Source organism: Nerophis ophidion, linkage group LG07 (genome assembly GCF_033978795.1).
Source record: "Nerophis ophidion isolate RoL-2023_Sa linkage group LG07, RoL_Noph_v1.0, whole genome shotgun sequence".
In the NCBI taxonomy this organism is placed as follows: domain Eukaryota; kingdom Metazoa; phylum Chordata; class Actinopteri; order Syngnathiformes; family Syngnathidae; genus Nerophis; species Nerophis ophidion.
This window is the reverse complement of record NC_084617.1, coordinates 76,420,614-76,444,568: the sequence shown is the minus strand read 5'-3', so window position 1 is coordinate 76,444,568 and position 23,955 is coordinate 76,420,614. Positions and strand designations below refer to the sequence as shown.

At 38.0% G+C, this 23,955-nt stretch overlaps 1 protein-coding gene across 3 annotated transcripts; it reads right to left on the bottom strand.

Annotated features, from left to right (window-relative positions):
* Positions 1-418: 418 nt before the first annotated feature.
* Positions 419-23,706, bottom strand: atad1a (ATPase family AAA domain containing 1a). 3 transcript variants are annotated; one of them, XM_061907128.1, is made up of 10 exons: positions 23,568-23,706; positions 19,044-19,245; positions 15,692-15,790; positions 14,626-14,746; positions 12,956-13,156; positions 10,737-10,843; positions 9,538-9,627; positions 8,178-8,228; positions 7,920-8,092; positions 419-6,424 (listed from the first exon to the last, which is right to left on the bottom strand). In XM_061907128.1, the coding sequence occupies exons 2-10, from the start codon at positions 19,212-19,214 to the stop codon at positions 6,295-6,297; spliced, it is 1,143 nt and encodes a 380-aa protein (XP_061763112.1). In that variant the 5' UTR covers positions 19,215-19,245; positions 23,568-23,706; the 3' UTR covers positions 419-6,294. The 3 variants fall into 3 exon arrangements, with proteins under 3 accessions (XP_061763112.1, XP_061763113.1, XP_061763111.1); XM_061907129.1 differs by having other exon boundaries at positions 23,588-23,684; XM_061907127.1 differs by lacking the exon at positions 23,568-23,706 and adding an exon at positions 22,240-22,407.
* Positions 23,707-23,955: the final 249 nt, after the last annotated feature.

The following is a 23,955-nucleotide window of genomic DNA, read 5'->3' as shown; positions in this document are numbered from 1 at the left end:
TAAACAGCAAGGACAAAGACCAACATGACCTTCCTTCCTTTAGGCGGTCCTGCATCAAAAAGTGACATCAGTGTGTAGAGGATATCACCACATGGGCTCAGGAACACTTCAGAAAACCACTGTCAGTAACTACAGTCGGTTGCTACATCTGTAAGTGCAATTTAAAACTCTACAATGCAAAGCGAACACCATTTATCAACAACACCCAGAAATGCCGCCGGCTTGGCTGGGTCCGAGCTCATCTAAGATGGACTGATGCAATGTGGAAAAGTCTTCTGTGGTCTGACGAGTCCACATTTCAAATTGTTTTTCACACAGGTGATTTTCATTCATGATTATGTCCAAAAAAAAAAAGCTGTAGTTCAGCAAAAACTCACCTATCAAAAGTGACTCATAAAATAAGCTGAGGTAAGAATAGTCATCATTTAAACGTTTATTTGCAACACTTCAACACGCCTGCAGAGTCTTTGTGATTCTCGAAACAAAGAAAAAAGTGCAATTGATCCACTGAGAAGAGCAGTTTTATAAACTTAATTAGAAGCATTCAAAACTTTTTTTTACATTTTTGGTTTCATGCTGCCCGCCACCACAGTTTTATGGATAACACCATACAGTATTTCACCATTTCCTGCTCTTTTTACAGTGAAGCCAAGTTCAAGTACACTTCCTCATATTTCCTGATCATTTTTGTCTTGTTTCCCTTCCCTCTGACACCATAATGTTTTTTTTTAGTTTAGTTTGTGTAATAAACTTCTCCACCGACAGCTCTGGGCACCAACTCCACTATTGTGTCTGCTGACTCTGAACCGGCAGTCTGTTGATTAGTTTGAGCACTGCCGGAGACGTTTTACAGAACCAAAAGTTTCTTTAATACAAGCGAGCCTCATTATGAAGGACTGCAGTACCTGGAGGAGGTCAGGTCCAAAAAATGAGGCACTCCCAACTTGGAGGAGCCCAACCACAGTCTTATATTCCTTCTTTCTCTGTCTGGAATTGTGTTAAAAAGGCTTAGTGGCCACTTTTACCATGAATTGATTTACGTGCATTCCGATTTAAACAAGCTGAAACACTTATTCAGGTGTTACCATTTAGTGGTCAATTGTACGGAATATTTACTGTACAATCTACTAATAAATGTTTAAATCAACCAATCAAACACATGCATGGACAGCACCTTTTAGCTCTTATTTCCAATAGAATTTGAAAAAAAAAAAGTGTAAAAATAAGAATCAGCATGTCATTAAACATGAAGTACACGTTTGTGTACTTATGGACTAAGTACATCACATCAAAAGATGATTCTTAGTGTTTATTCTAATTATCCAATCCAATCCACTTTATTTGTATAGCACATTTAAACAACATCAATATTTCCAAAGTGCTGCACAACAATATTAAAAACAATATTCAAATATCCTTAGCTCCACCAATGACTGAATAAAAAATAAAACCAATATAAAAATAACAAAATATGATTAACACGATTTTAATGGGTAAAACCAATTAAAACAATAATAAAACACAAATTTAAAGCTAATTTAATTAATTAGGGTCCAATAAGCCCAAATACCAAATATACATTAAAAAAAAGCAGGTAAACAAACAGCTTGGGCCTCAAGAGGTTAATTCAGGAAAGTACATCCTGACCATGTAAAGAGATGTTTGTGTGTAAGTGACTTAGAAGACAGCAGATGTATACCATAACATGGGAGTCTCTCCTCCAGGATAGAGCTATCACATTTGCATTACGAAGTCTGAATTGAACTGAAATTGCCTCTTCTGGTGAGAGTTAACCCAGTCTACATGTAAATGTCCAACTTAGACTCCTTAATTTACAATGGGCTCCACCATTATTTACTTAAAGCTGGTGGTTCAAGTTGAAAAGAAACATTCACCATATGTAGGACATAAGAGTCACCTTCACCTTTTTGTCAGTCACCACAGAGTCAAATGAGGACAGTTTGTCTGCTTCTTTCATCAAGAATCCCCTTTCAGGGTTTTTACAATAACAGAGACAGTTGAGTGTGCCAGTGATTGTATATTAAAAAATAACTTTCACGCACTGAAGTAACATTGAAGTGTGCTTGACTTGCAAATCTATCCTAAAAACATAAATGATAGAGTTTGACCTGCACATTAGAGCAATTGAGTCACATTTTGGTTGGTGCGAAATAGTCAATTGTCAGCTCAGAATAAAATAACTGCCGTGACTCAATTACTGGTCGACATGGCAACATTCTGACATTTAACGGTCACCTGTAGTTTTCTAATGAAGACACAGGCAGGCCTAATTATTTGCAAATGAACCCTGCAGCAAGGATGAGTGTCTAAGTGGTGCATGCAGGACTCATGTTCACACTGTTGCAAAATGTCGGGGACAATTACTGCGACCTTGGACAGCCCACAAGCAGCACAGCGAGAGCGCCCCCATGTGTTCAACATATTCCCTTGTATGTATCCATAGCCCGTTTAAAGACCTATTGTGCCTCTTTTGCAAATGAAAAAATACATCCAGAAGGTTCTACCATATTATTACAATTATGCAGCTGCTGGATGATGTCATCTATTGAGATGATGTCATCTATGGCTCAAACTAACAAACACTGAGATGCAAGTTACTTTTCCCTTTCAGTAGTTACGGATATTGACGATGTACAATATAAATTAGGGATGCACCGAAATGAAAATTTGTGGCCGAAGCCGAATAAAATTTAAACGCTTGGCCGAAGGCCAAATACCGAATAATGAATGCAGTTTTTCATAATTTTTTTAACATTGCATAAATAGCCTATAATAAATATTTAGACATGTTTTTCAAATAAAGTCATTTTTTATTGGATATTGACATTTTTTTAATATTCCAGTAGCCTTTGCTTTTCAATAAAAGCACAACATTTTTCATTTATATTAGGCCTTCAAACAAAACATGCATTCCAAAAAAAAATAAAGTGGATAAACCCACAACTAATGAATTATTGTCATTTTCTGCAAAAGTCTGCTTAGCCACAGTAGATATGCTAATAATGTAAACAGAAGGCCCCACTAAATCTCAATAAGTGTGTGCTTGTAACCTCATACACTTATACAGGTACACAACATATCCCAACGTCACTGCACGTTGGTTGATTGCGTCACCACGTCAAAAAATTGCGTCACACGCCACTATTCGGCCTTGTTTTGAACTCATTCCACCGAAGGCCGAATGTGGCTTTTTTTGCCATATTCGGCCGAATATATTCGGTTACCGATTAATCGGTGCATCCCTAATATAAATTATACAAAATTTGTCCGAGAATAGAGTTTTTAACATTCGTCTTGTCGTGGTAATGCATACTGATGACACATTCTAGCTGTGTCCTGCAAATTTGACGGACTTCGTCCTGAACGCAATGTGGCGGCTAACGGATCCTCGCCTCTGTGGCAGGCAAATTATGTACATTTCTTGAATGTATCTAAAAAAATATCGTTAGCACTGAAAGACGAGGAATAACCATCATTTTAACATAAAACTCTAATCTGGCTAACGTGCATATATATATATATATATATATATATATATACATATATGACATTGTAGATTGTCACTGAAGGCATCAAAACTATGAATAAACACATGTGGAGTTATGTACTTAAAAAAAGATGAAATACTCGAAAACATGTTTTATATTCTAGTTTCTTCAAAATAGCCACCCTTTGCTCTGATTACTACTTTGCACACTCTTGGCATTCTCTCCATGAGCTTCATGAGGTAGTCACCTGAAATGGTTTTCACTTGACAGGTGTCATAGTTTTGATACCTTCAGTGACAATCTACAATGTAAATAGTCATGAAAATTAAGAGAACACATTGAAATGTGAAGGTGTGTATGTATGTATATACATATATATATATAAATATATATGTATATACATACATATATACACACATTTTACAGAGTTAGTTTTGCCCACGCACATTAATCTTCTTCTTCTATCAGATCTGAGCCGAGGATTTCGTTGTGGCTTGTGCAGCCCTTTGAGACACTCATGATTTAAACATTGATTGAATTTGTTTCTGACAGACCATACAACATATGAAATAAGCGCCTACTAATGACTAGTGATTGGTCGCACCCTGCAGAGCTGAAGCACATGGCTACTTTCAATATGATTCACATACTTATATATATATAAGTGGGCGTGGCCTTGGGTGTTCTGGACATGACAAGCTACACTGACCAATTTCAAGTTGACTGCGATGTAACAAAAATAAATGTGCTTGGCTTCTGTGCGTGTGCACACCAATACATCCACATTTTTACTGATGTACACAGTTTTTAGGATTGCAATGTCTCGTTTTAGTAAGAACGCCACAATTACCATGAATTGATTAACGTGGACCCTGACTTAAACAAGTTGAAAAACTTATTGGGGTGTTACCATTTAGTGGTCAATTGTACAGAATATGTAGTGTACTGTGCAATCTACTAATAAAAGCTTCAATCAATCAAAATATTTATTTTCTACACTGCAAAAACTGAATTCTAAGTAAGATGAAATATCTCAAATAAGGGTGATATTAGCATATTTTCTTTTGCTAATTCTTCTCACTAAGCATATTTTATGTTAGAGTGTTTTACTTGTTTTAAGTGTTTTGGTCCTAAATGATCTCAGTAAGATATTACAGCTTGTTGCTGAGATGTGATGACCAGGTACTCAGCATGTGTTGACCAAGTTTCAATCAATCAATTAAAACCATTTAGTGGTCAATTGTACGGAATATGTACCCTACTGTGCAATCTACTAATACAAGTTTCAATTATACAACTGTTATTACATAAGGCCCCAGGAGGGCTTTACAAGCTAAAACCAAATATTTTTAAATTAGAGCAAAGGGACAAGCAGTAGAAAATGGATGGATGGGCAATTAGTTTTTGTTTAGGCGTTATTTTGCACTATTGAATTTGTTTTGCCTTAAATATTGTATGTAATAGAAGGAAAAAGTGAACAATTCTAAATATTTAGTTGATATTGTATGTAATAAAAGGAAAAAGTGAACAATTCTAAATATTTAGTTGATATTGTATGTAATAAAAGGAAAAAGTGAACAATTCTAAATATTTACTTGATATTGTACTGCAATCCTGGGTTTTTATCTGATTATAAATGTGATTAAAAAATTTAAATATTGAATGATCTTTAACACTTTAAAAAGTCAGCATTGCCCCGGCCTACAGTGTAACTACTTGGTATTAGATCGATATCCATATCGCCCAAATTTAATGTAAACTCAAAAAAATCAGAAGAATAAGTGCTTTTTACACTAACAGAAGTGTAGATAAAACCATGTCACAACAGGAAGTAACCAGCTATTAACAGTAAGTAGATCAATAGTTTTGATAAAACAATACCACTGAAACTGATGCAATTTGCTATCGCGTACATCAGCAGCCAAATTAGGAGCCTGTGTAAACCATTAATAAATAGTTATTTTATCATTTATATGTTAAATAACATTGTTATCACTGGTAGCTGCAATATAGATTTTAAGCCTTTTTTTCTGTGAAAAAAAGGTATTATTGACTTCACAGACAAACAGTCAATAGAAAGCTTATTTCTGAAAATAAACACTGGCAACACAAGAAAAAGTGTTAACAGTGAATTATGTTTTACTGATTTTCCTGTTCAATAAAGTCTAAATGGGATTTTACAACCAGGAGGATAGACACAATGTTCAAAGTGACATTTAAAAAATATTGGTCTGTCTGACTTCTGGAGCAACACAGATCTTCTCTTCCCACGGAATTAAACTTGCTGGTGTTTAGCAGCCAGACCATTATTAGTTGTCATTATATAACTCAGGAATAATTGTAATAAAAGCACAGGACTGATTAAGATGACTACACTGGCAGATGGACCATGATGCAAAGTGTCTTTTGGTTGCCTTGGCACCGTGATTCAATATTTAAAAATCTGTCTCATTCATATGCATCAACACTCATCAAGTGGTCTGCATTGAGCAGTTATGGTTGAATGTAGAAAGGAGTGATGTTATAAATTGTAATAATGCATTCAGGAAAGCTAGAGTGATTATAGTTTGCATTTGGCTCATTTTGTAGAGTTTCCCCTCGCAAGACTCCTTGAAGGAAGCCAAAAGCTGCCATATTTGTTTTTTTAATAACACCGGTCGCACGCTCAGCCCCAAGACAAAAAAAAGCAGCATACCGTATTGATTATTGGAGGAGTGCACCTGCTGTGGATCAGCGGGAACAGAAAAATAAACAGATGAAAAAGTGCAACTTCAAACAAAGGTATTCAGTCCAGTGGAACCTCAGCCGTGGCGGGTAGTGTGGCCACTGAGGCGCGTTTGGATTCCCTCATCTTGTCCAGCCCAAAGAGGAGATCCAGCTGGCTGACGGGACGCAGCTGCTCCTCAGTCACTGAACTGCAGCACACAACATAACAGTCAGAAAAAACAAGTCATAGTCAAGTCATAAAAATTGGGTCCCACAGTAACTTTTTGGGGTCCCACATTTTTGTAAGAAAATCCATACGATGGATGGCTAGAAGACTGATCGGCAATTTTACGTTTGGTTTTGAAACAAAAAATAGGACACTGTAGCACCTGCAGTGAGAACATTTGTTCAAAACTAACAAACAATACAAAAATGTTCCAGTGTATTTTCTTGTTTTTTAAAAAAAAAAGTGCATTATGCTGTCAGCTAAGAAAAATCCATAAATTAGCCGCACTGCCTCATAAAGTCTGCCATGAGGTGGCGACTTGTCCAGGGTGTACACCGCATTCCGCCCGATTGTAGCTGAGATAGGCACCAGGGAATAAGCAGTAGAAAAATGGATGGATGGATGCCTCATAAAGTGAAGTTAAAGTACCAATAATTGTCACACACACACTAGGTGTGGGCTGCAGAGTTCAAAGTGCAAGAAAAAGTAGTGGCTTATAGTCTGGAATTTACGGAATGTACTACAATTTGAAATAAAATGTCTAAAACTTCCGAAATTTCAGTTAATGCTTTTAACGTTGTTTTCTGCGTGTAAAACTATAGTTGTTCTCTGTAAAATGTTTTGTTTTAACATTGTTGTGTCTTGAATGAAACCTTTTGATATACATTATTTGGTATAACTTTAGTATGGGGAACACATTAATTAGTTGCTTATTAACATGCAAATTAGTAACATATTGGCTCTTAATTAGTCATTATTAAGTACTGATTAATGCCTTATTCTGCATGGCCTTATTATACAACCAGTAAGCCATTAACTAAGAGCCTTCAGAATTATTGATTATTAGTAACCCTATCTCGAATTCTTATATGTTCCCCTACTGTCCAAATAACTTTAAATTAAGTCTTTGTTACTTTAATAAGCAACTAATTAATGGTGAATATATTCCCCATGGCAAGTTTTGCTTTGGATTCCTAAGTATTTGGTCTTAGTCTGACCTTTTCAAAGAGTTTGCTAAAAAAAAACAAGGCACCACTTTATTGTATGTAGTTTAATTATGTATTTGAAATACGTTCTTGTTGGGGGTTATTAGTTATTGGGATATATTATGCATGTGTATTGAATGGAATGTCTGCTGAGTGCGGGGGAATAATTACACTGCCATAAAATCATTTGTTTCATGATTTCCTATTGTCTAAATTTCCAATATTGCGAAATCTACAACAACACTTTTGCATGTATTCCAACACCCTCTCAATGTCAACACTTACAGTATGTTAGCGTTAATCTTTCTCATCTGCATTTTGTATACTTTATTAATTCATGACTGCTAATATCACAATTGAGTGCTTTGTGGTCCAACTACCACGACATGAATTATTTGAAAGGTAAGAGACCTGCACTGGTCTCACCTCGAGACTTCTACTGTTTTCCCAGAAATAAAAGCACATGAGAAATGTCGTGAGTGTGAGTCTTACTTCTCGTCCTCCTGGACCTCTCCTAACTGCTGGGTGATCTGCCTCATCTGCTCCTTGCGCACGTAGTCTCGAACTCTGTAAAAGGCAGCATCGCGGCAGAGTTCCCGCAGGTCGCTGCCAGAGTAGCCTTCCGTCTTCTCGGCTATCTCCTTCAGATTAATGGTGTTGCTCAGCTGCCCGGGAGAAAGCGGGATGGTAAACAGAGAGAATGAAAGCCAGGGCGGTCCTGTTGAGACCTCGGTGTTGCACAGAGCTTACACTTTCTTCGGCTAAGATCAGCCTCAAGATGTCCTGTCTTTGTCTTGTGTTCTGCAGGAAAGACAACAATTTGTGTTAAGTTAACGAAGAGGATACATATAATGATTCTGTGTGTGTGTGTGTTGGCATCTTAACCCGATAATAAATACTAAACTGCTTTATATAGGTTAAAAATAGTACTAAGCAATCTTGCAAGTAATTTATTCTAAGCAAGGAGTAGAAGTTTAAGAAAGGGTCATAACTCAAATCAACACTTCATGATTAAGTACTGACTAATCTCTAAAAGTGGACAAATATTTATTGTGTTAAAACAGTGTTTTTCAACCTTTTTGGAGCCAAGGCAAATTTATTCTCCATTGAAAAAATGCTGAGGAATACCACCAGCAGAAAAACATTAAAACATATTGACAGTAAAAAGTAATTGTTGTAATTGTTGGATATGAATTCAATTACTGTTTTGTTGGTATTTTCCTGTAGCCCTTAAGTGCTATTCCCCACACCTGCTTTGTTTCAGCAATCAAGACTTTTTCAGTAGTGCGGACGCTATCCTTCTTTGTGCAGAAATTGTTGATTGTCATGTCATGTATGGATGTACTTTGTGGACGCCGTCTGCTCCTGTAAGTCTTTGCTGTCGTCCAGCATTCTGTTTTTGTTCACTTTGTAGCCTGTTCAGTTTTAGTTTCATTTTCCATAGCCATCTTTATGCTTCAATGCCTTTTTTAGGGGCACTCGCCTTTTGTTTATTTTTGGTTTAAGCATTAGATACGACGTTAACAAAGCAATTAGCGACCTGCTTCGACCTACTGATATGCAGGAGTATTAGAAGGTTACTCTGCCGAGCTCTAGACAGCATCCACTCTTGCAGATTATTGGTTACTGGTTGGCATAACATATTTTAACCCAAATAGGTGAAACTACATAATCTCCAACGGCACACCAGACTGTATCTCACGGCACAGTGGTTGAAAAACACTGGTGTAAAACACACGTGAACAACACTAACATTCTTAAATCACGTCAAAAGAGTACTTTTTAGTGTTTTAAACGTATGTTTTCAGACCGCCTGTGAGCACCTTTAGAAGGTTGACGGGCCACCAGCAGCACAACGTTGGGAAGAGCGGCACGTAATTTCTAGTCAGAGTTTTTGGGAGTCTCAAATAAGACCTCAAAAAGCAGATAAATACCAACACGGTACTAGAGCCGTCCTATCTAGAGCAGGAACAGATGGAGCCTGCTCGAATGAGACACAAAACGTTTAGGACAACCTGAACAGTCTGAGAAAACAATGCATACAAAACACAAACCCTTATCACTCTCTCTTTCAACATATTCTGATTTCATACAAAAAAACTGATCTTACAGGAAGGCCAACATGAAAAGTGGTGGGCATTCTGCGCAGGATAGCGGGATCCATGTCTTGTGGTCGATTTGTTGCCCCCATGATCATGACCTACAGTTGGAACAATAATACAATGTGAACACATGCTATTCATTTGTAAACAGCTGCAGAACAACTAAAATGTAACACCACTGCAAAGTAGGGATGCACCGAAATGAAAATTTGAGGCCAAAGCCGAAGCCGAATAAAATTTAAACGTTTGGCCGAAGGCCGAATACTGAATACCGAATAATGAATGCAGTTTTTCACAATTTATTTTATATTGCATAAATAGCCTACAATACATTTTTAGACATGTTTTTTAAATAAAGTACATTTTTTTAAATATTCCAGTAGCCTTTGCTTTTCAAAAAAAGCACAAAGTTTTTCATTTATATTAGGCCTTCAAACAAAACATGCATTCCAAAAAAAATAAAGTGCATTAAAGTGGATAAACCCACAACAAATGAATTATTGTCCTTTTGGCAAAAGTCTGCTTAGCCACAGTAGATATGCTAATAATGTAAACAGAAGGCTCAAGTAAATCTCAATAAGTGTGTGCTTGTAACCTCATACACTTATACAGGTAGCCTACACACCAGGCTAATAATGTAAACAGCACACACACAATGTAAAGAGCACACATCAAAGAAATACCGTCTGCTCGGTATCGTGTAACGGGGCTCAATGTGCTCCATGAGTCTCCGAAAGCCAATGTCCTCCACAACACTAAACGGTTGATCATCCAAAGCCATAAACTCCATTACCTTCTTTGAAATTCGGTTTGGTTTGGCACTGTCAGTCGCAAACTTATTCATCCTCTCAAAGATGTCGGCCACGAGGCACCTCCTCGAGACAGTTTGGCTGAACATTCCTTGCAAACTGCAATACTTTTGTCACTTTCCGACACTTAAAAATATCTCCACACTGCTGACATTTTTCCGAAGGCGCCTGGTTACAATGTCATCGCGTCACTGCACGTTGGTTGATTGCGTCACCGCGTCGAAAAATTGCGTCATTGCGTCACACGCCACTATTCGGCCTTGCTTTTGACTCATTCCACCGAAGGCCGAATGTGGCTTTTTTTGCCATATTTGACCGAATATATTCGGTTGCCGATTAATCGGTGCATCCCTACTGCAAAGTTCTCTATAAACCGACCCTGCAGCACTTGTGATTACCTGAGTGGCTGAGGAGGTTTCTAGGCCATCCCAAAGGCTCATGAACTGGGCCTTCATCATGGCAGTGGCCTCGTGATCAAGGCTGGACCGGTTCCTGAGAAACGACTCTGACAAATACCATTATAGAGAGAAGTCACACAATGTTTGTGTATCATAATACAGTACCAAAACACCCTATACTGGTTTTTGTATATTGCTTGTGTGTGTGTGTGTGTGTGAGTCAACACAACAGCCCTTTGGATTAAACCACAATTTAAGGTCAGTTTTGTGGGCACACAGGGTTGACTTGCATGGCTCTTTTTTCTGCTGTACTGATATTATGATATCTAAAATAATTAAAGCTGCAAGCAGCGAAGGACAGGACCGCTTTGGCTGCTGCCCCCGCGACCCAAGCCCAGATAAGCGGTAGAAGATGGATGGATGGAATATTACACAGAGAAAAAGTTGTATACACATGTGTATTACCGTACATCAGTTTCATAGTAATGACAGTTGTAAAGTGGCTTGGGCATTTTATAAGGACGTCTTGGTGCGGCTATTTTGAGATTCTAATGCAAGTGAATGTAAACAGTTGTTGTATTGAAGTGGGAATTGCAAACTTCCTGTTGATTTGAGTTGGGGGCGGTCAGTGTATGAAATATAGGTCTCAGTGAGACCTATATTGAGGTTTTTATTTCATGTCTGTATGACAGTCCTACAGGTTTGTCTGAGCAGAAAGCCGCCATTTTGTGACAACAGCAGCAGCGCAATGGTTATTTGCGGGCTCATAAAATCCAAACCGGGGTAGTAATTTCATTAACTTTTAATCAGAAGGGTTCAATCTCCTTTCTGTGCTTATTTGAAACCGAAACGACAAACGTCCTCAGAGGAGATAATGTTTGAAAAAAAGCGAATTTGTTTAGCCAACTTTTGTATTGAAGTGGGAATTGCAGACTTCCTGTTGATTTGAGTTGGGGGCGGTCAGTGTATGAAATATAGGTCTCAGTGAGACCTATATTGAGGTTTTTGTTTCATGTCTGTATGACAGTCTTACAGGTTTGTCTGAGCAGAAAGCCGCCATTTTGTGACAAGAGCAGCAGCGCAATGGTTCTTTGCGGGCTCATAAATTCCAAACCGGGGTAGTAATTTCATTAACTTTTAATCAGAAGGGTTCAATCTCTTTTCTGTGCTTATTTGAAACCGAAACGACAAACGTCCTCAGAGGAGATGATGTTTGAAAAAAAGCGAATTTGTTTAGCCAACTTTTGTATTGAAGTGGGAATAGCAAACTTCCTGTTGATTTTAGCCGGGGGGTCTAAGTGGATGAAATAAGTTGTGTGTCATGTTTCTACGACATTCCTACTGGAAGTTACAGTTTTGTCTGTGTTTTCTTCCTAGGGGGTGCTAGAGCGCAATTTTGAGTTTTGGGGTTTGGTTTTTTTGATTAGATCGCAATATTCGCCAGTCCTGATTTGTGTGTTAAATTTGGTGAGTTTTGAAGCATGTTAAGGGGGTCAAATTACAGCTCAAAGAGGCGGCGGTATAATAATAAAGAATAATAATAATAACAATAAAACTTTAGAAATTCAATAGGGACCCAAAGGGACATTGGTTCCTAATAATCAATTTTTTTACATGAACTACATACATATTGTTCAATATATTGACATTTGATTCAATAATACACATGAGGCAGTAAGACATACTTATACTTAGTATTTTGCAGTTCACCTACAAACAACTAATATGAAGTGCTATCAAAATCTCTCAACATAATTACACTGTGCTCAATTATGTTTTGCTGAATAATAGTAACTATTACATCGGGAAAATGTTTGCTAGTGTGAGGCTTAGAATCATTAATCATTTCATGAAAACTCAAACGCCTTCCAATTTTAATAGCTATGTTTTCACGATACAAGTTGCGTTGTCATGCAAGACGGTGATGCTTGCTCGGAAGAAGACTTAATGCCTCAACCAATTATTTGGAACACTTCAGGAAGGTGTTGCTGTCAGATGTGTGACAGTTGTGCTTGCAAGCTCACTGTAACAAAGTAATTTGATCAAAAGCTTATGATGAGCATGTGGAATTTCCATGCAATCAATTTGGGTAACAACTGATGCATTGAAATAGAACCATCCTGTCCTTCATTTAATGGGAGTCTCAACAACTACATATGCGGCAAATAATGATTTTCAAAATCATTTGTGTTGACAGTCATGACGGTGGATCGACTCACCAATTTCATCGATAAAAATGATACATGGCTGGAGTTTGATTGCCAACGAGAAGACTGCAGCCGTCAGCTTTTGGGATTCGCCGTACCACATGTCGGTCAGCGTGGACGCCTGCAGGTTGATAAACTTGCAGCCGGAAGCTTTGGCTGTTGCCTTAGCGATCATGGTCTTCCCACATCCTGGTGGACCAAACAACAAAACACCTACAAGAACAAAAAAATATCAACAAGTCATAGTTTATACATTGTAATACTCAACACACTTTTTAACTCATTAATATTCCACAGAAAACAACAACTATAGAATTAATACATTCAATACAGTCGCTGGTTATCCTCAGAAGTGTATGGATATTATCAATTAGGACGATCAAAAAAACTGAAAATATACAAAACCCAAAAGCAGTGAAGTTGTTACGTTGTGTAAATGGTAAATAAAAACAGAATACAATGATTTGCTAATCCTTTTCAACTTATATTCAATTGAATGGACTGCAAAGACAAGATACTTAACATTCAAACTGGGAAACTTTTATTTTTTTGCAAATATTAGCTCATTTGGAATTTGATGCCTGCAACATGTTTCAAAAAAGCTGGCACAAGTGGCAAAAAAGACTGAAAACATTGAGAAATGCTCATCAAACACTTATTTGGAACATCACACAGGTGAACAGGCTAATTGGGAACAGGTGGGTGCCATGATTGGGTATAAAAGCAGCTTCCATGAAATGTTCACTCATTTACAAACAAGGATGGAGCGAGGGTCACCATTTTGTCAACAAATGCCTGAGTTCAACAGTTTAAGAACAACCTTTCTCAACCAGCTATTGTAAGGAATTTCACCATCTACGGTCTGTGATCTCATCAAAAGGTTCAGAGAATCTGGAGAAATCACTGTAGGGAAGTGATGATATTACAGACCTTCGAACCCTCAGGCGGTACTGCATCAATAACCAACATCAACATATAAAGGATATCACCACATGGGCTCAGGAACAATTCCGAAAACAACTGTTAGTAACTACAGTTTGTCGCTACATCTGTTAGTACAAGTTAAAACTCTACTATGGAAAGCGAAAGCAATTTATCAACAACACCCAGAAACGCCGCCAGCTTCGCTGGGCCCGAGCTCATCTAAAATGGACTGATGCAAAATGAAAAAGTGTTCTGTAGTCTGACAAGTCCACATTTCAAATAGTTTTTGGAAACTGTGGACATTGTGTCCTCTGGAACAAAGAGGAAAAGAACCATCCGGACTGTTCTAGGCGCAAAGTTGAAAAGCCAGCATGTTTGATGGTATGGGGGTGTATTAGTGACCAAGACATGGGTAACTTACACTTCTGTGAAGGCACCATTAATGCTGAAAGGTACATAGAGGTTTTGGAGCAACATATGTTGCCATCCAAGCAACGTTATCATGGACGCCCCTGCTTATTTCAGCAATGCCAAGCCATGTGTTACAACAGCATTACTTCATAGTATTCTCGGTTATGTCACGGTGCCTTCTGAGACCGTGGTCTGTTCATGTGTTGCAACATTCAACACAACCATCTGCATTTTACCACATTATTAATGTGTGGGATTAGCGTTTACCAAAATGAAGACCCATAAAACTGTTTAAAAAATGGCTACAAGGATGTTGGACTGACTATCTATTGTAGCTGCTGAGGTACCTTTAGGGGGCTGAAAGAGCTTGGATCCAGTCAGAAGGTGTCGTTTCTGAAAGGGCAGAATGACTGTGTCTTGTAGCTCATTGATTATCTCATCGAGTCCTGCTATATCTCTCCAGGACACCTGCAGAAAGGCAACACAAAGTTAAGAGGTGAGCACTTGTCTTTGCAAAGTCATTAAAACATACAGTATACTAAAACTGTCCTGCTGTTTAATTTATTTTTCTTCCATGGAGAAGCCAACGTTTTAAAAACATCAAAGAATGCAATGCAGTAGAGATTGATAACAAACAATTAGTAAACAGATCAACATGCTAATTATGATAAACATGATAAAAAGTGTATGTGAGTGTTAAAATGGTGTTGGCCTCTGAAGTGTCAGCCAGTCCTTCTTTAATGTTACCCTCCTTTTCAAACCAAGATGGCACCGCCAGGGTAGGGCTGGATGATAATGGCAAAATAAAAATAATTTTGATTGTGTTAATAACTCAATTATAAATAAACCAATCATTCATTAATTTAAAAACATTAGTATTTATTGTACCAACAAAACTGAACTTTGAAAGGCAATTTAAAATAAATTAAGAATAGTGAACAACAGGCTGAATAAGTGTAGGTTATATGAGGCATACATGAGCAACTGCTATGTTAAGCTAACATTTATGGTAAGAGTCATTCAAATAACTATAACATATAGAACATGCTATAACTTTACCAAACTATTCCTCACTCCTATTTGATAAATCCTATGAAATCTTATACGTCTAGTCTCTTACGGGAATTATCTAGATAATATTAACTGAGACTTATAGTCCGAAAAATACGGTATGTCAACTGTGGTGTCTTCCTCTAGTGAAAGTATTATTATCATCATGTATTATTAACTGATCTTTATTTTGTAACTTGCTAAGTGAATAGGTGCACTTTTGCTATTTTTCCACATATTTCTGCCCAATAAGTCAAATATGGCAAGAGTGGCGAGCAGCAGAGAATATGGAGTGATTTTTGGTCCAGAACATATTTTGCTTGATTCATTATTGACGTATGGACTTGGGATTGAAAACATTACCCTCATTGTTTGTGGATCAACCAGGTGCGATGCGATGTTCATTTCGTATTCAGTAAGTTTGACCCCCTCAACACCAATCCTCTTCATAAGCTGCTCCGCCTGAAGGCAAAAAGGCACATTAAAACACTAATGCTACTGAAGTAGAAAAAACAGTTGTTTCTACCACAATGTTTGAGTTCATTTGGAACATGCAAGCATACAACATATGATACATCAACATTTCCAGTTTCTCTATTCAAAAATGTTTGAAAAGGAGTAGGAATAAGCAGAGCTTATTTATTTATTCCTACCCCCTTTCCTTTACATAGCAGTTGCTAACACTTTTGTTCACTTCCTGTTCTCAATGTAACCACAATATAATCCATAAGTATCAACATTACAAATGTCTACAAAATGAATGAATGGATGGAATACATTCAGAATGTTTATCATGTTTCTCCTTATTTGTACTTAGTAAACACTTTAAGTTTGAAGAGTTTCTTGAAGTGGATCATGTTAGTACATTGTTTCATTTCTTTGCTGAATTCATCCTATAATTGAATTTCTATGATTTAATTCCACATACTTATATACTCAAGGTCATAAGTGTTGTACGCGTGTACAAATGTTTTAAATTACATTTTTCTCTAAGGTTATATTTCTACTTTTTTGTTGAGAAAAAGTGTTGTATATTCTTGGGAAGCAGGTTATAGTTTGCTTTGTGCATCAAAGTAGAAGTTTGCACATTCACTATGTCGTGGAATTTCAATACGAAGTTCCTGCGGTCCTGGGTTCAAATCCAGGCTCGGGATCTTTCTGTGTGGAGTTTGCATGTTCTCCCCGTGAATGCGTGGGTTCCCTCCGGGTACTCCGGCTTCCTCCCACCTCCAAAGACATGCACCTGGGGATAGGTTGATTGGCAACACTAAATTTGCCCTAGTGTGTGAATGTGAGTGTGAATGTTGTCTGTCTATCTGTGTTGGCCCTGCGATGAGGTGGCGACTTGTCCAGGGTGTACACTGCCTTCCGCCCGATTGTAGCTGAGATAGGCGTTGCCCCCCGCAACCCCGAAAGGGAATAAGCGGTAGAAAATGGATGGATGGATGGATAGATTCAATGAATAAAGTTTTTGTATGTTCTCTATATCCAACATTATGTATTATTCTAACTGATCTTTTTTGTAACATCGTCAATGAATGAAGTGTACTTTTGTAGTTAATTCCCCATATTTCTACACAATAAATTAAATATGTAACACTAGCGAGCATGTCTAAGTAGAGAATATGAAGTGATTTTTGGTCTAGAACATGTTCAGCTTTAGTCATTATTGACATGTTTCCTGCCACCTCATGTTGTATATTTTTTATATTTTTTGTATTGTATTGTGTAGTTATATTTATATGGTAATGAATATTATGTGACAGTAAATTGTTTGCTTGTTGATGCTTTTATTTGTTTCTGTATTGTGTAGTTATAATGATATGCTTTGTATTGAGTTTGTGGACCCCAGGAAGACTAGTGGGTTGTTGTGGCAACCAGCTAATGGGGATCCTTAATAAAAATCAAATCAAATCAAATATTAGATTTCCAGTTCATTTTATCATCAATCATTACACCTATAGACATTTGACTTTGTTTACTCTTTCAATTCCTATTCCGTCTATTTGTGTTTGACTCTCCCTTTTCATATTTTCATAAGCTGCATCAACATTATTTTCATTGTACACATTGTCCCAATTTTGCTTTTCTAGCGCATTTTTGGAAGCAATCATCCTCTTCTCTGTGCAAAGTCTTTGAAATTTATTTTTGTCTTCCATGTTCTTCTTCTTGTCGTTTCCATCATTTATTGCGAAAACTGCCATATGATCACTAACGTGGGTTATATAAGTAGACCATGCCATTGTAGTGTGATTGGTAAACATATGATCAATAAGCGTGGCACAGTGTCTTGTGATTCTGCTTGGCTTTGTGATATTAGGATATAAACTGATGCTGTACATTGAATCCATGAAGTCATCAATGGACGTTTGCTTGTTAGCGTTCAATAAGTCAAGATTGAGGCCACCACACAAGACAATTGTTTGTTGACCAGTGTCCATTAAATTTGCCTGGATCCAGTCTTCAAACGTTTCAATACTTGCCTAATGTGATCTATATATACAAATAATGAATATGTTTTTGTTTTCTATGGTTATGCCTTCTAAAATACTATCTACAGCAAATGACATGTTTTTTGTACAACTTTGTAGTTGAGGTTCTTCATCACGTACACAGATACTCCTAAATTTTTGTTGGTTCTGTTTAGGGTTGAAAAATGCCGGGAATACTCAAAGTTGAAACTTTCCATGGGAATTAACGGGAATTAATGGGAATAAACATTGCATGGAACATGATAGATCTCGCATCTTTATTATTAGCTAAAACAACCTGATTTAATGCAAATTCAGTAGAATTTCAACCCTGCACTGTGCATTCCTCCATCACATGTGCAGTGCATTCTTCCATTAGATGCCCAGATAATTCCCAGCATGCTATACACTACAGCAGGGCTATTGAGGCCACATTAATATTTGAGACCAAGGACTTCATCCAGTCATGTAAGTTTTGATATTACTTTTTTTTTTAAACTATTACAGTTGTTTAGCTGACTATTTATATATGTGCGTGGCATTGTATTAGTGTTTTAAAAGCTTCTCATCTTATTCCACAGAATAAGATGGACAGTGTCCATCTTTGAATAATCAAAAAATGGTCAAAATTTCCAAACTTCCTGTCGTAAATTTCTGGAAAGTTTCTGAAAGTTTACCCAAAACTTTCCACTGTAGTAGAAATGTCGGGGATCTAACCCGGGGCCTCATCCTGTTTGTGACGCCAATTTTATGTGGTGGCCTGTACGGGGGTGCCAATTTTATGTGGTCGAAAAGTCCGAATCTTAAACAGGAACAATAGAGAGTTTGTTACAACAGTTAAAATTACTCACAATCAGATAATACAACGTTGGATTGAATCAATATGTTCGCACAGACAATATCTTCAAAGACGAAAGATGGTACACCCTCGTGAAGGAATTAAGAAAGAGCGCACATCAGGCTTGGTCTTTCCTTCATATTTATACGCTCCATGACGGCCTGATTTGTATCATAACAACTTATGTAACTGTCCAATGTTCAGGGTGACTTGACCTCTCATGCCGTGTCCCTCCCAATGTATTTAGTTTGAAGGTAACCCGAGGACAGAAATATTCCACTACACCACCCCTTTGCAACCTTAATTCCAGATCAAAATCTGTTCATTTTTGTATCATCGATCCATGTTTCAGTTTTTGTGTGTATGTGTAATGAAAATAAAATGAAACCAGGTTTTAAACAAATACCCTTTTCTTTGCTTGGTTTTTCTGTTTGGCGGTGGGGTCCATGGCGTCCAAAACCCATTTGATGCTGTAGTAGGTGGCTGCTCCAAAGATGGTCAACCTCACAAGCATGCCCACCACCTCATTCCTGGTCAACGGCCTGAACAGAGCCTCTCGGGGGAGATCTTTCAGCATATTGACTGGCTGGCTTCAGTCCATGAGCTTACTACAAGAGGTGTGGTAGAAGACAGGTGAACACGACAGTTCAAATTGTTAGCTTCAGAATTGTATCACACTCAGGACTAAATCTCGCAGACCATGAATTGATTAACGTGGGCCCCGACTTAAACAAGTTGAAAAACTTATTCGGGTGTTACCATTTAGTGGTCAATTGTACGGAATATGTACTGTACTGTGCAATCTACTAATAAAAGTATCAATCAATCAATCCCTTTTAAAACCTCACTCAGGCAATTCCCATTAATTTAATGCACACTTATTTTACCCATCATGCATATTAGTTTTGTATAATCAAAACTATTAATGTACTATGATTCAGTCTGCATTTTAATTTAATGTCTTGTCTATTATTTTACTCTCGATCCACTACATCTAGTTTCAATACGCTCTGCTGGCAATGAAAAAGCAGAGTGGTAAGGTCTGTTTCCAGGAGTGACTGTAATGTTCCTCAGGCAGGAGACTAAGGTCCATCCAGACCCACACCTCCCACCATCTGAACAGTTTTTTCCCCTGGGCCATCAGGCACATGAACATTAACAAGATCCGATAGCTCAGTTACGGCTCATTGTTATTACCTATTTTGTGTTGTATGTGTTTTATGTTGCAAGAAAAAATCCTGGTTTGTGAGCCCTTTTTCAAACAATGGCAATAAAAACTATTCTGATTCTGAAAGTCTGCCTTCTCCCAATCAGCCTTTTTCATATAAAAGCCATTAAAGAATGGAATGGTCTCCCAGACAATCTAAACAACAACTCTAGTTTTCTTAGCTTCTCACAAGCAGTCAAAGACTGGCTTTAAGACCACATTGGCAAGACCAGGCAGGTAGTTGACCACCGGTTGGTACCCTGGCGGGAGCAGTCTGATAATTACCAGAGTACCATTCCAATCTTGTAACATCACACACTTTCTCACGTACGCAATACCAATGGAGTATATGGCTATTGAATGATACCCTTATGTGTATCATCTGAAAGCTACTGCACTGTATATGGACTTGAATACAAACTGTTGCACTTTATATACTTCTGCACTTTAAATGAAGCTGCTAAAATACTGTAACTCCACCGCCCACTGATTTGTAATTCACATACCCTCTATGTTTTGTATTTTAAATTGTTTATCATTATGTAATCCTTATATTGTTGTGTATTTTCAATCATGTTTAATTGTATTGTGGATGTTAGATGCACCACAAAAGGACTCCGGATGGAAATTAGCATGGTGCAGCCATCTTGTTAATGTAGCTGCATAATTTCAACTTCCAAACAACTTTAATAAACCCTCATTCAATTTGAGCAGCAGGTTGTCGTGGTTCACAAAGCTTACATGGCTCACAATTAATAAAAAGTCTAAGAGTCTTGAGTGCAGAGGGGACGAATGATTTGAAAAAGTGATTTCTTTTACTCAATGGAAAGGCATAACGTGGCCCTGAAGGCAACAGAGACAAGGACACGGCTCGGGGAGGCTAAAATAGTCTTTGCTTTTCGGAGGATTTGCTTGTTGCAGAAGAAGTTTAAGTCACTTAGTTTTAGCCTTAGAGCAAGACTTAACAATACTAGTCAGGCTGTTTCGGTCTTTAACATAAAGACAGTGACACCAACAAATAAAAATAAAAAAACAATACATTTGAGGTCCTCTCCAAGGTTCTCATAGTCATCATTGTCACTGGCGTCCCACTGGGTGTGAATTCTCCTTGCCCTTATGTGGGTTCTTCCGAGGATGTCGTAGTCGTAGTGGTTTGTACAGTCCTTTGAGATATTTGTGATTTAGGGCTATATAAATAAACATTGATTGATTGATTTTTGATAAAAACGACAAGAGTCTAACAGGCCTTACAGAGAAATCATTTAATTTCCTGAAAAGATGCTGGCTTCACTATAAAATCTGTGTTCAAGTCAAACTTCAGCTGGTCGTCAAAAAAGGTCCCCAAATATTTATATGATGAAGCAATGTCCACTTTTTTCTCATGTATGATGCATAGAAATTTCCTTCTTACGTCTAAAATCAATCATTAATTATTCGGTTTTAGGGCAGCATGGTGGAACAGGGGTTAGTGCATGTGCCTCACAATACGAAGGTCCTGAGTAGTCCTGAGTTCAATCCCGGACTTGGGATCTTTCTGTGTGGAGTTTACATGTTCTACCCGTGACTGTGTAGGTTCCCTCCGGGTACTTTGGCTTCCTCCCACCGCCAAAGACATGCACCTGGGGATAGGCCCCTCCCACCTCCAAAGACATGCACCTGGGGATAGGCCCCTCCCACCTCCAAAGACATGCACCTGGGGATAGGTTGATTGGCAACACTAAATGGTCCCTAGTGTGTGAATGTTGTCTGTCTATCTGTGTTGGCCCTGTGATGAGGTGGCAACTTGTCCAGTTTGTACCCCGCCGTCTGCCTGAATGCAGCTGAGATAGACTCTAGCGCCCCCCGTGACCCCGAAAGGAATAAGCGGTAGAAAAATGGATGGATGGATGGATTCATGTAGTGGCTGGTGTATTAGATTACTCTCTATCCATTACATCTGGTTTTAAAGGCCTACTGAAATGAGATGTTCCTATTTTAACGGGGATTGCAGGTCCATTCTGTGTCATACTTCATCATTCCACGATATTGCCATATTTTTGCTGAAATGATTTAGTAGAGAACATCGACGATAAAGGTCGCTAACAAAAAAGCCTTGCCTTTACCGGAAGTAGCAGACGAGGGTTGTGGAGCTCCTCACATAGTTTATAATTATAGCCACCAGCAGCTAGAATATTCGGACAGAGAAAGCGACAATTCCCCCATTAATTTGAGCGAGGATGAAAGATTTGTGGATGAGGAAATTTAGAGTGAAGGCCAAGAAAAAAAAGTAAAAAAAAAAAAAAGGCGAGGGTAGTGAGAGCCATTCAGATGTTTTTAGACACATTTACTAGGATAATTCTGGGAAATCCCTTATCTGCTTATTGTGTTGCTAGAGTTTTAGTGAGTTAAATAGTACCTTATTGTCGGAGGGGTGTGGCCACGGGTGTTTTGACGCCAGAGTCTCTGAGAGAAGTCACGGCAGCTGCAGGAGGACGCTGGCTCCGCTGATCTCCGGTAAGAGGCAACTTATTTTCACAATTTTCGCCCCGAAAACTGTCGGTTGACATGTAGTCGGGATCCATGTTCGCTTGACCGCTCTATTCCATAGTAAAGCTTCACCTCCGGGAATTTTAAACAAGGAAACACCGTGTGTTTGTGTGGCTAAAGGCTAAAAGCTTCCCACCTCCATCTTTCTACTTTGACGTCTCCATTTATAATTGAACAAATTGCAAAAGATTCAGCAACACTGATGTCCAGAATACTGTGTAATTGCTCGATGAAAAGAGACGACTTTTAGCCGTAAGTGGTGCTGGGCTAATATGTCACCTCCAACCAATAACGTCATGCGCACGCGTCATCATCGCATCATCATTCTGCGACATTTTCAACAGGATACCTCGCGGGAAATTAAAAATTGTAATTTAGTAAACTAAACCGGCCGTATTGTAATGTGTTGCAATGTTAATATTTCATCATTAAACTCAAACTCATCATTGATAAATAAACTATCAGACTGCGTGGTCGGTAGTAGTGGCTTTCAGTAGGCCTTTAATATATGTAAATACTCAAATACTATGTGTATATGATGACTATAGACATGAATGCACTTCTTTAATTGACATTAAAGTGCACGTTATCACCCTGTCTCTGTATGCATGTGTACTGATAATAAATTGAACCCTAATACAACTTCTATGATCAGCCACACTCAGCCATGGCACCGTTTGGGTGACTTGGGTCCATTTAGTTGTCGACACATTTCCCAAAATCGAAAGGGACAAGCGGTATAAAAAAGGATGGGTGTTCAGATGGACTTTCAAAATGCACGTTCAAACTACATAATGTCACGGACACGTTAACGCCAATATTTCATCCATTTGCCACCACTTATTCCCTTTGGGGGCTCTAATGCTTATCTCAGCTACAATCGGGCGGAAGGCGGTGTACCCCCTGGACAAGTCGCCATCTCATCGCAGGGCACGTTAATGCCAACATTCCAGCTATAAAAAATAAAACACAGCATCTTATTGAAAACCTTCTACATACGGCGTACATTTATATGCCGTCCTTTATTTTCTTTGGTTGCTAAAATGTTATAAAATGACTGTGGACACACCTGACCTTAGCATTAGCAAGCAGCACTTGTTCAGTTCAATTCATTGAATCCTCATATCATTTGTGTTGCTAATTTACAATATCGGCGATCAATAAAGGAATATTTACAGAGAAAAGAAGTGTACTTACACGTTAAAAGTCCAGCTTACCGGAGACGATTTGAAGGATGTAAATATCGGCGCATCTGCGGTGCATCACGGATACTGCGTCGGGTGGAAACACCAACTTCCGGTTGGTCTGGGGACGACTGCTCTGTCGTAATAGAAAGTGTCCACTAGATGGCGGACTTTACTCATATACTATATAGATCAGCACCATGGATAGCATCCTCATGAGTGCAGCAGGTTTGAGATTATTAATGTAATAATGACATATACATACATACATATATATATATATATATATATATATATATATATATATATATATATATATATACATATACATAATTCTTTATATATATATATATATATATATATATATATATATATATATATAGAGAGAGAGAGAGAGAGAG